General features: G+C 40.1%; 1 protein-coding gene across 1 annotated transcript in view; it reads right to left on the bottom strand.

Annotated features, from left to right (window-relative positions):
• LOC104490582 (chromosome unknown open reading frame, human C11orf30) overlaps positions 1–12533 on the bottom strand; it is a 38194-nt gene that overhangs the window by 13242 nt on the left and 12419 nt on the right. Inside the window, exons 6-10 of the mRNA XM_010132884.1 lie at positions 11527–11786; positions 7243–7516; positions 5004–5291; positions 3266–3415; positions 1634–1807 (exon numbers count right to left, since the gene is read on the bottom strand). Of these exons, the coding sequence (XP_010131186.1) occupies positions 1634–1807; positions 3266–3415; positions 5004–5291; positions 7243–7516; positions 11527–11786 (1146 nt within the window). The remainder of the gene's footprint in view (positions 1–1633; positions 1808–3265; positions 3416–5003; positions 5292–7242; positions 7517–11526; positions 11787–12533) is intronic.

The raw sequence follows: 12533 nt of genomic DNA, 5'->3' as shown, positions 1-12533 counted from the left end.
GGTTTCTTTGTTTTTTGAAGAGCTGTGTTGGCTATTTTTGGTCCTCTCCCAGTGTTTAATTAGTTCCATTCCTTGTATCAGGTTTTTCTTTACCTGCAGTGAAAGGCAATTCTGGTCAACCCTCCACAGCCTACAAGAGGACGCATACCGATAGTAAGTCATCAGCATTCTCAGACTGCCATTTCAGTACCTACTCAGGCAGCTTTCTTTATCAACACCTTCAACCTTCTCCTTGAAGTAAGTACCACTCAAAAAACACGAGGGTTCCCCTCACTACCTACTACCCACTTATGATGCCTCTGGATTCTTCACTACGTATTTCAGATTAATAATTCTATTAATTCTGAGAAAAGGAAGATACGCTGAGACAAGACCATGACTGACTTAATTCTAGTGACTTCAGATGCATCTGAAGACTCGCCCCTTAGCAAAAAAAAAATCCACCCCAACAGACAAAACACAAAAAACCAACAACCAAATCACCAAAAAACAATCCCTCCAAGAAATTCAAACCCCACTATAAAACACAACAAAAACCCGAGGAATCCTTTTCAAGCTTGCATTGTTTCAGGACAATTGTTATTATCCTTATCAGGACCCTGGATCAGAATACTACTTGAATTTGTTTATAAACTCACTAGGAGATCTAGAAATCTTAACAACTCATCACACCCACAACAGGCTAAACAAGTTACTTGTTTCCAAAGCAGCTGCTTTATCAGCCCTAAAGAGCATTTTGTAGAATTCAGGATCTGAAAAACTGAGGTACCTCTGAGCCCACACTCCAGAGTGGGCAGTCTGTGCAGCACCTTCCAGGGACAGGAGCTGGCTGTCACCACATCAGGTCTTTTTTAAGCACTAACAACAGGACCTCTGAGTAATTTAAAGATATTACCAGAGAGGATGTACAGACCCAGCAGATCTTGCTGTACTAGGAAACGCAGCAGAGCTCTTCTGCTTTACTTCAAGTCCAAAACAGACACTAAGAAATTGTGAGTGCTGTGAGTGCGCTTGGTGCTGGTCCTGAAGAGACCCCGTGTTTAGAGGCTGTGCTGCAGAGAGCACCAAGGCTGATCAGCATACTAACAAACACAGACAGCAGGGTCTGAGCAAGGCTGGGAGGAAAAACTGAAGTGAGAACATGGGAGGAGGGAAAGCCAGGCTGACACTGATAAAAGAATGATGAGATAAGGTGGAGACTGCCCAGCTGAGTTTCACATACTCCCTTCAGTTTTATTCTGGTTCTTCAGATGTGCAGTGGAACGGAAAAGGGCAGCATCTAGATTATAAAGTGCTTTAAATTTGGGCTAATACGGTTTTCTGATCTTTCTGCTCTCTAACAGAGAACAATATAGTAGTCCTCCTTCCCCACTCTCCCCTTTCCTCCTAGGTTTCCCTCACATCAGATATTTCCTTCTTAAACACACGAGCTACTGCAATCCTTAACAACATTTTACCTCCGTAACTTCTACACATTACTATTCTTCACCCTCACCTATATCTCTTCTGAATCACCTTCTCCAATACAGTTCGAATAGTTATTTGAGCAGGTAACCCACAGAAAAGCCCTGAATAAACAGAGCAAGTCTAAATTTCAAAGCAAATCCTAATATCAAAGTACTCATACGCCTACCAGAAACAATATTACTGCTGATAATCTTCCCTCCCAGCGTCGCCAGCGATTTTGGTACCACAGTAATGATGCTGCCACTGGTAGTTTTCACGTAAGTGGCAGCCCCTGGAGTTCCAGCCATCCGAGCCCCTAGAGAGGGGCTGACCGTGGGCCGTGTGTATGTGGCTTGAGTTCCTGTTTAAAAGAGAGAACAAGAAAGTTCTGTTAGAAGATGAACCTCTACCAGTATTTGTGGAATAAAAGCTATATATTTTATTCTAAGGACCCCACACTGCGATTTGTTACCACCCTTCCCAATTTTGCTGGTACTTTTTAAACCCACAGAGCAATATTCAAGTATATTCCAACCTTAGATTAACATAAGAGTCTCCTGAAGTATTTTACCAATATTCCATGAGCCCCATATTTTAATTCACATCCTTGTGCTTAAGATTTTTATTTTCAGTGGGTGTTTAGATTCTGCCTGTGTTTGCCACTTGCTTCCTTAGATGCCCAAGTCTGATGAAGCTACCAGAACCGATCTCTTCCTCTCTTGAAAGACGCCTACACTCTCACTTCTGTATCAGATATAAAGACCACCACGAACGACCGGTCTATCACTCTAAGAGAACAATGTAATGCACAATAATAACATTTTATGGAGTTCCCATTCAGCAGTACAAAAACATCCTCCTGACATGGTATAAACGCTGTTTTTTTAGACCTACTCAAGTCTCGGAATGGAAACAGAATGAAGTGAATTCACAAAAGAAACCTGCTCAAAATAATAACGAGTCATCAGCTACACGGACATTGTAATTCCATCCTGCTTGTACTGCTGCAGATACTGCACTACAGACCTAAACTGCTAAAGATCACCAAGAAAAACAGTGTGTTACAACAAGGAAGCCCTGTGTTCAAACCCAAAAGAGCACAATACAGCTTCTACCAACTGAATTAACTGCAGAACTGTTAGATTTTTTTAAAATGTGCTTACGAGTGCTTTTGTGAAGTACTTCTGAAGTTAAAATAAGAATATTAAACTAGTTTATGCCAATATTCCCAATCCATGCTAAAAAATTGGGGAAGCTAATTAGAGGTAGGATAAAGCTGCCTCTCAAGTTTTCTTCATGCAAGTTTACAATCTAAACAGTCTGCATGATTTCTGATCTTTAATCAGTAAGAAATCACAAATACAATTAGATCCCCAGGAAAACACTGGGAGTCTAAAATTCAATTTATTGGCCTTTTTAATAAATTCACTGCAGGACTATGAGCAAGTCACCTGTGTTTTAAAGTCCATATACGCAAAACAGAAATGGTACTGACCTATATCTGCTAGAGGTTAAAAGTTAACATGAATTGTCTAATATAAGGTGCTGGAGAAGTGCAAAGTATCAGTAAAAGCTGCAAGAAAATTTCCTTTACAATAAACCAGGCAGGGAGGAAAGGGTTGTACTTTTGTGTGCCAATTCAAAAAGATTGTGAGAGGAATAAAGTGCAAACAATCCTAATCTAGAACAAATATCAACAGGGTTGTGAGTGTGCTGTTCACAAGAGAGCAGGGCTTTGGTTTTTTACCCTAATAATCCATGTTTGATCACCTGTACATCTGGGTTTACCCTCCCTTCCCTTCTCAGAGCCAGAACTTACCCGTGGGAGTAGTGACCAGTTTAGTTGTCATGACAGTCCCATTACTGCTAACCACCATAATAGGTGAATTGCTACTGCTGGGCAAGGCCGCTGAAACTGGTTTGGGAAGGATTTTACTGGGCTGCACCTGTTGAGTGATTATTTTAACACCTAGGAAAGGAGAAAGGTCACTGTTAAAATACAGGCACGAAAAGTTACTTTCTGAAACGCTTTCTCAGAATAAGCCCTAAAAGGCAGGTAGCCTCACAAGGCTTCTACTCTGAGCCCGTGTATGCTTGATCCTGAAAAGAATTTGTTTCATTTAGGTTGGTTTTTTGGGGGCTTTTGGTTTTGTTTATTTTGCAAATAACAAGACAGTCACCATTTTTGCCTCTCACGTGCCTGTTTCAATCCCTAGTTACTCCCACTGAGGTATGGGATTCCAATCCATCACTGATTTGCCGTAGCGATTTTTAACCTTTTCTGGTCCACAATTTCAAAAAAATAGAACTTTTCCCAGTAACCAAGAGGTTACAACCAATACTGAATTGGTTCATATACAACGAACCATCTAAAACTGAAATAGTTCTTTATCAATTTAGTCTGTAAATCTGAATGCGTCTTAATTAGCCCAATTGAGTTTTATCCCTCTGAATAAGAAAAGCTTTCCGCACAAAGAGCATTTGTGGGTGTAATGACACTGGCTAGGGAAGGCAGCTTTAAGTATACTGCTCTCTCTCCTCTTGATTTATCAGTTATCTTGAAGCCACAAAGGGACCAGGCTGAAACAAGCCGTGAGTAGAATCAGCAAAAACAAAGAATAAGGACGCTTTAGTACAGCAAGAATTCAGCTCCTTGTCTCTCGACTTGTGTAGTGGAATGGGACCTCTGCGAGATTCACTTCTCAGCTGCACACCAGGAGATTCAAAAGTATTAGAAGGCAAGGAGTGAGGTAGTTATTGATCCAATGCTGTTCAGTGACTGGAGGGTGGAGGTCTCTTATCTGTCTTCATTAGTAGATATTTTTTTCTTAGGCAACAGTCCTATAATCCAAAAGGAAAGTTCTCAAAGGACAGGAGTATGGCTATGTTATTTTTTCATTCTACGGCCTACTTTAATCCTCTGAGCTAAATACTATGAATATAAAATAATAATTTTACGGACATGGTTATATAAAATATGGACATAAAAATACTTTGCACTTTTATAGCACTTCTTCCTTTAGAATGAGGTAACTCTGCAGACATCACTTCCTACGGAGATGCAAACTGTATTCTACAGAGGGTAAAGCCAAGATAGAAAGATTATATGACTTGCCCAAAGTCAACTGAATGAATCAATGATACAAAAAGAATTCAGTCCAGCTTCCAGTCTCAGATCTAATTGTATTTGTTTTGACAAGTACCTCAAAAGCAGGTTTTGATTTCTGGACCCAAGAAAAGAATTAAAACATGAATTAACTTCTTTTTCCAGTTGATATAGTTGAAGAGCTCTGGGATCTTCAGCAAACTCTAAATATAAAACATCGGTCTGTAATACCTGAACCAGAGAAGAACACCAACAGAACCAAAGTCTTCAATTAATATTGAACGAAAACATTAAGACATCCTACACTTATATCCAGGTTTAACACCAAATCCTGTTCTCATGTAATTATGCCTTAACAAGACCTCCTCATGCACGTTTTGGGCCAGAGTTCTGCCCTACTTTGAGCTGTGGTTAGACCTCACCAGTATGACCCAAGATTAACTCCAGCTACCTGATTCCTGTTTGATCTGAATGGTGGGCTTGATGCCAGGTGGCAACTGAGATTGTGTTGGCTGCTGTTGAGCTACAGACGACTGCACCAGCTGCTGTTGCTGCTGTTGTGGCTGCTGCTGCTGTTGTTGTGGCTGCTGCTGGGTCTGTTGCATTTGGTGCAGCTGCTGTTTGGGGGACTGCTGATGCTGTTTGGGAAACTGTGCTAAGATCTGAGTTGGATTCCCAACCAAACCTTTTGGGGAAGGTAGTCGGGTAGAGGCAACTTTAATCGCCGATGTAGACACACCTGTGAAAGAATAAATGGTTTAAGATTGAACAGTGCAACGTGAAAGAAAAATATTACAATTTCTAAAATAATTTTGCAGTTTTACTACTGAAAATACATAGATGCATGTGAGGGGGAAAAAATCTCCCGCATCACAGAAGCGCTCTGTTTGGAGGCGAAGCAGCTTTATATGTTCTCAATGTGGCAGCAGAACAGCAGCTAATGAAAAGACCACAATCCCCATCTACTTCCTCCACCTTCTGTATTAGTAATAATTCACAAATATTCTTTCAAAGCCTGATCTGTAAGCTTCAAGCAAGCACAATATTTATGGTGAAGATCATGACTACAAAAAGTCAGGGATATGAGGATGGTAAACAATCAAAGCCATCAACGTTCAAAGGGAGCATCTGTTAGCAAGCAATGTTACAGTAGAAGAATGAACCACATAAAGGTAGGTTTGAAAATTGGGGAACACACGGTTCTGGGGCTGATAGGTTAAGTAATCTTACAAGTCAAAGTCATAGAACAAGTTTGTAGTAAGATGGAAAAACAAAGTTCCCAGATAAACCTTAACACTTATTTCTTATTTCATTTCCTTCCATAGTTGTCACAATATTTCTACCAAAATTTGGCTTCATCTATAATTCTGAACTGCACATCCAGACACATAAAAAAAAAGAGACACACAAAGTCCATGTCTCATGAAGTCGGTTTTTAACCAAGTCGTGGAAAACAGTGAGAAAATCTCCTCTCATTTCTCCTCAACATTTACAGGTGGCAGTGACAAAGACATTGTAATGAACTACAATTCTGGCCATCTAAATATACAACCCTTTTCTCACTGCACTGTCTAAAGATGGTTTCTCCATTTCCTTCGGCAGCTGTTTTCATTCATGAATTTAGTTTTCTTCCCATGCAGAGTGATTATCAGCTTATGTCACAAAATGTTTCACCAGCACCTTCTGCAGTGACACTGACAGTCTTGAAAAAAAAAAAACTGTTGAAGAGATATTCCACCTATTGTATTTCAGAGTGACAGCCTCTTCCATGGTCAAACCCAACAAAAATCTACAGATGAAATGACAGGAAATTCTGCTCTAAGCCCCTGTGGTCTGTAGATTAGTATCTTCAGGACCTGATTAACAGAAGCAATATGGAAGGCAAAATACCTCCTTAATCTCGACTTGGTTGCCCAGCTTCTTGTGGAATGGAACAAGAAGGGAAAATATGCACCAGGAAAAACTGCAACGTGACACATATTGTCAGGCAGAGCATTTCTGAAGTGCTGGTCACTGAGGCCCTTTCGTTCATGCACAGCTTCCCTTCCAAATGTTAGCTAGTGGCTGTGCAGCTGAATCAGTCAAGCTGGCAGCCATAGCTGGAATCAGAAACCCGAAACCTAGGAATTTTAATTCAGGTCCACTTGGCTTTTCATTTTTAAGGACTTGAAAACTGACATGCTGACAAAATACAGCAATAAAAAGATGCAAACACGTCTCTACTTTTTCAGAACTGTCATCGAGGTTAGTTACCACAAGAAATATTCTGAAGAATTGGCATGTCAAGCGTAAGTTGTATTTATTTGGTGTTAACTTCGCATGGTTTGGTAAACCAGGCTTTAAGAGAAGCAATCATCTTCGAGCACTGGGAACATCCATTTTCCATACATCAGACAGAGCTCTTAAAGCTCGTCACTTTGAGGCTATAGTTTCAATGCTTCAAGCAAAATCTTTTCAAAATAAAAAGCAACACCCCTCTGTCTCAGCACATTTTCTTTAAAAAGAGGATCTGCATATTAATTGTTGAAGAGAGAAAGAGTTCAACAAGAACTTTAGCAGAGCATCTTGGCTTAGTTTCCTCAGCAGAATTCTTTCAGTGCTTTACTCATCGTATGTAAACACAAAAGCAAGTCTTCCCTAGTTTATTCTCGATTCACTCAAATATTATAAATACAATGTTATTGCCATACCTTGCGCTACCGTTGACATAACGACTGATGGCGTTGATGACACTACAGCAGTCACAGCAATAGTATTCGCCGTGGAGGAGGCAGTGGAACAGCTACTGCTGCTGCTACTAGTGACCACAGAGGACTGAGAAGCTGTTATCACCACCGGCTGCTTTTGAGTAGTTGAGGCAATGACTGATGTTGGGACAAGTTTCGTAACTGCTGCATAGTTGTGGGACTTTGAAAGGATGTTGGGTACAAAAGTTGAGCTTGGAGAGGTGGTTACTATTATCACCTGAAAGAAGGAAAAGAACAAGAAATTCATTTGTTCTTTGCATTTATTGAAAAGCATAAAATTTCAGTAATTTATCTGTCTACGTGTGTTTAGTTTCAGGGACACATGAGTATTAAGACCATTTAAAATGAGTGTCATAATCACATTTGCTGGCAACAGAAAAATTCCATTAGTTTGAAGAAGTGGTGATAAACATTTCCCTAAAATTAGAAGGGGTTTTTTGAGGAAAACAATTCTTGTCTAATTAAAGTAGAATTATCTCATCTCTGAAGGCAAACAGACAGGAATGAACTGCTTGGCTTTGTTAAACTGGGCCAGGAATCCTGAAGCCCGTTTCAAATGGAACTGAAGGGATTTCCAGCAAGTCTTAAAAACCATTCCCCAAACCCTGCACATACATCAAGAAACGGCAATGAGCAAATAGATGCTTTTTTTTTCTTCTCTTTAACAATTAACAAGCAGTTGCTGAGTCAGTAATGGGAAACAGATTTGATCCACAAGGCTGTAAACGATCAATATTTCATCAGTGAAAAAACTGGTTCAGGATTGAAACAATTTCTGCTTTAATTAGTACCCTCAATTCTTATCTGTCTGAAAACCATTTGCCTAAAGAGAATAAACATTATCCCTCACATGAGCTACCATTACACCACCATGAATCTGAGCTGACATAGAAAAACACAGAATTCCGAGTAACGTTGGAAGAAGTTTGCTCTTACACAACTGACCTAAAAACTAAGCACTTATTGAGCACTGAATACGGGGACTATTTACGTAAAGAGATTCCTTTTATTCTACTTAAATGAAGCTCCTTGTATGAACAAACACACAGAACAGAAATGCAACAAATTTTCAGCTTAACATGCAGGAATATTAAGCAGTTGGTTTAATAATGCAATTGTCCCAATAAAATTTCATTTGTTACAACCTTGAAAATTAGAACTTATTAACGATTTGATGGCACAAAAGCAGATAGGAAAAGGTGCCGAAGTAGCAAAGAAAACCTGGTTCAGCTCAAGCCAAAAGCCTTCCACTACCACTAAAGGACTACTGAAACCGGGCCTGATACAGAAATAATATGATAATGGCACCAGAAATAGACTTAAGGGACAGATCAAGCAGGAACAGATTAGGAGTTTATAATTAAAAAAAAAAACAAAGGGAGATAACCACATGAATGGAATAAATGCAGCAAATTTCACCGCGACGCCTGCCTCTGCCTCTCTTTTTGCCCCAGAGCTTTGTTTTATGGTCCCCAATACTTCGCCAAGCCTTGAATAACTTGATCTGAGGAAAAGCCAAACCTTACTACCAATTTTAGGGCCAGCTCCATTCCATCTCGGTTAACTCATTTAGCAATACAAAGAGCCACGCGCAGTTAAAAAGGCAGATTATTCCCACTAAACTCCCTATATAACCCACAGCGCAACAAGGCAAGTTCAGCATCTCAACCAAGTACAGATATGTAGGATGAATTTGGGCATAATCATAGCTCCTGAAGACCTTTCTGCTTCATTCAAAGAGAGAGAAAACCATCACAAGATTATCACTTAATAACACTATTTAATCACGGAAGGAAAAAAAGCTTGTAAAGCGTTATAGTTCCACAATGATCATTGGCCTCTGACTAAGCAGGTTTGGGGCTCTTTACTACTACTTTAAAAATTAACACAGTAGAACAAAGTTTAGCGATCTTCATGGATGAGCTGTATCCAGAAAACACAATTTTAGGGTAAAAAATATAAAACATTAAAGCTCAGATCACAATAAATACGTTTTTGAGATACTATTTTCTCATGTATGTTTGAATGATCACAGTAACCTCTTCATGGGTACCAAAACCGCACCGTCTTTTACAGCAGAAAGACTGCCTGATTTAAAAAAAGTGTTGCTTTGTTGTTGTTATTAATCTCTCTGGTAAAAATTAATTCCTAAAATAAGTGAAATTAGTCCTGTCAGGTCTATTTTGAGAGACATCAAAACATAGTCCCTGATTCCCTGAGTCCCAGGGAGGACTTTATAAGAGAATCCATCATCTGGAGCTGTGGCATTATTAGTTGTTAGGACAAATCTTCCGCCAACCTACTAAAACGTCAGAACAATTCAGTGTGTTCGCAGGCAGAAACGAAGAATTTCATTCAAATCCAACCACTTCACTCATACCCAGCTGCACTTGTTTACAAAGTACCTTCTCAACTGGAGTGGAACAAGTTTGATATTTAATTTAAAACCACCACAAGCGATTTCTCCTACCAACACGATCCAGTGATTTGGCATATCTAAATGCAACGAAAGAGTGCAGGGTGACGAGTTCAGATACAAACGCTACCAGTGAAACAAGCTGGTCACTGCAGATTAGCAAGAGTCAAATAACCTTGTGCAAAACAAACCCTAAAATTTCCATGTCAGATCAAGCAGAAAAGACCATCTCAACAGTCCATTCTCTTCCTCCTGGAGATTTAATACACTCCATCTTTAACTACCATGATACAGAACACTCAAACTTACTTAATACAACTGTACAGTTTAAAGAAAAAAATGCTTCCTGCACCAAAAAAAAATTCCTCGCTGCACACACCAGAAAATGCTTCCTGCACAACAGGTGAGCCTAAAAGAGCATCAGCATGGGTAGAGCAAGCCCCAGCCCAGCTGCAGATTTGCTGTGCCAAAGGCAGGACATTTTATGTGATGGTTTATGCTTGCTCATGGATTTCTATACATGTATTCAGAGATTAAATTTTATTAAGGATACTGTTAAAGACCAGAGAATCAAATGAAAGCATCAGCACGCTCTGAAGTGGGAAAAGGCCAGAAAAGGAGATCTTTATTGCACATTACTGCAGTTAATCTTCCTTCGGATTAAGGTTTCCAAAAACCAGGACACGGGAACTCTGCTAATCCAAACAGAGTCACAAAACAATTAAGACTAATAGAACAAATACCGTGGGAAGTTTTGAATTCAGTAGTTAAACTCTCACAGTTGGAAAAAAAAAATGCTTGTTAGTGGCCAGCCACCATCAGCCTGTCAGCATCAAGACCAACCCCTGCCCCAAGTCTGCCTTAATTAATAACTGCACCAAGAGTGAACTTGGCCCCAGCCATTCATCTTTTTTTTAATCTTAAGAACAAAAATGTAGACTCATCTGAAACGCTTCCTAAAGCCTGGGAAAACAATCATGCCACAGATAAGGCATGTAAAAATCTGAGTCCAACACCAAATTTCATGGAAAACCTTTTCCACACACCGTGTTCTGGTGAAAGCTGGACACACTCGGCTGAAGGAACGCAACTGATGTTGATCACTGTAACACTGTTAATGTGGAATGAGAAATGGCACACTAGTACTGAACGGAAAATAAAGCCCCAAGAATAAGCTTTATAGATCCCAAAAAACTAGTCTCTAGATAGAAGGCTTGGAATTTGACTTCTGGAATTTGACTACGGCAAAGAATAATTATAAATAAGGAAAATAGAAATAAGAAAGATTACCTTTGACCAATAGTTGTTACCATCTGAAGGCTGTTCAGTGGCCTATGTGATCCAGTTCTCAGTGGACTAGTGTCCATATCACAAAACCCAACACCACAAATGGTACTAACTGGCAACCTTGTTGGCAGTCTCACCACCAGAGAGGCCAAGAATTGAATGAGCATGGAGACTGAATCCCCTCTCATCCCTAGAAGTGGTCCCTTCAGGTCAGGGTTGAGGCACATTGGTGGGGCAGTCTGGGGGAAGCTTGCACTCCCGCTGCCTGTGCTGTACCTGTTCTGTGGATAAAAAGAGGGCTTCAGTCTCCACGGCTGTCAATCCAGGTCCTTTCACACATAGGTGAACTATATTCATACAAGAGTTTGGTTTCCTCTTTGTTGGTTTTAAAGAGGGATTACCTTCTCCCCAGCACAATCCTTAAAGAAAACAGCTAGACAGTTCACAGAGAGGAAGAGTCAAACCACGTCTTTTTCATTGATAAAACCAGAATAAAGTAACATTTGGCAGCTTCCCCCACATACCTTCTGTGTTGTCGTGTTTGTTGTCTGTGTTGAGGGCTTAGTGAAGGTTATTTTCACAGGCGACATGTGTGGTGGTAAAGAGTTGGCAATGCTCTGCATGATATTACTCATCTTGGGGCTGCCACTTACAGGCACCGTGATAGTTTTAGTGACAGGAGTCACTGCCTTCGGGACTTCTTTCAGGAGAACGGGGGAAGAACTAGAAGAGTTCGTTCGCCGTCTTTTGCGGGGCTTTTCATCATCATCTGAGCAGCTGATGCCTGCAAAAAGAAGTACTTCTAAGTTGTATTTTCCCCATCCACGGCTCTCGGTGCTTTCTAAAACACTACAGACTCGGCAAGTCTTATATCTACTTTCAAACAAGATAAAATAGACAATAAATTACATCTTAGAGGTCATAACTAACCAGTAGCACACCACAGATGGTCTTAGTCCTCCATATAGACACACTTACAGTGCCATAAAGCAAAGCAATAAACTCACCTCCACCCCCCAAACTCCAAAAACCAACAACTCAGTGACTGGGTTACATCATTCAGTGTAAGAGATTAAAAGAACATAAAGCCAGTACAGGGATTTCACTCTGTCTATCCAAGTTGGACTAATGAGACCACACACACAAGGGGTTCAGAATAACATCATGCACATTTTCCTTTAAAACTTTGCACTGCTCTTTGTTGCTGGTTTTGTTTACAAAGTTTAAATGAATTTATAAAAGAGTCCCTGGAGTTCACTCTCCTGTAGTCTTCTCCAACTTCTCCAACCTTTTTACCTGCTTATCAGTACAGCACCCTTCTCCCTTTCACCTCAATGCAGCATCTTGAGATCCTTTTGTTTGTTTTATTTATGACGCACTTTAACTATGAAGCTCAAACCTCCCTTTATCAGCTTCTGTCTTGCTTGGTACATTTTGTGCAATAGACATAAACCAGCTTCTAACACACACTCATGAAAAGCAACACAAGTCCGGCCTCAAAGGAGTTCATCCTTCCTCACAATCATCATGT

This window comes from Buceros rhinoceros, unplaced genomic scaffold, assembly GCF_000710305.1.
Source record: "Buceros rhinoceros silvestris isolate BGI_N320 unplaced genomic scaffold, ASM71030v1 scaffold11763, whole genome shotgun sequence".
Taxonomy (NCBI): Eukaryota; Metazoa; Chordata; class Aves; order Bucerotiformes; family Bucerotidae; genus Buceros; species Buceros rhinoceros.
This window is presented reverse-complemented; position numbering and strand designations above follow the sequence as displayed.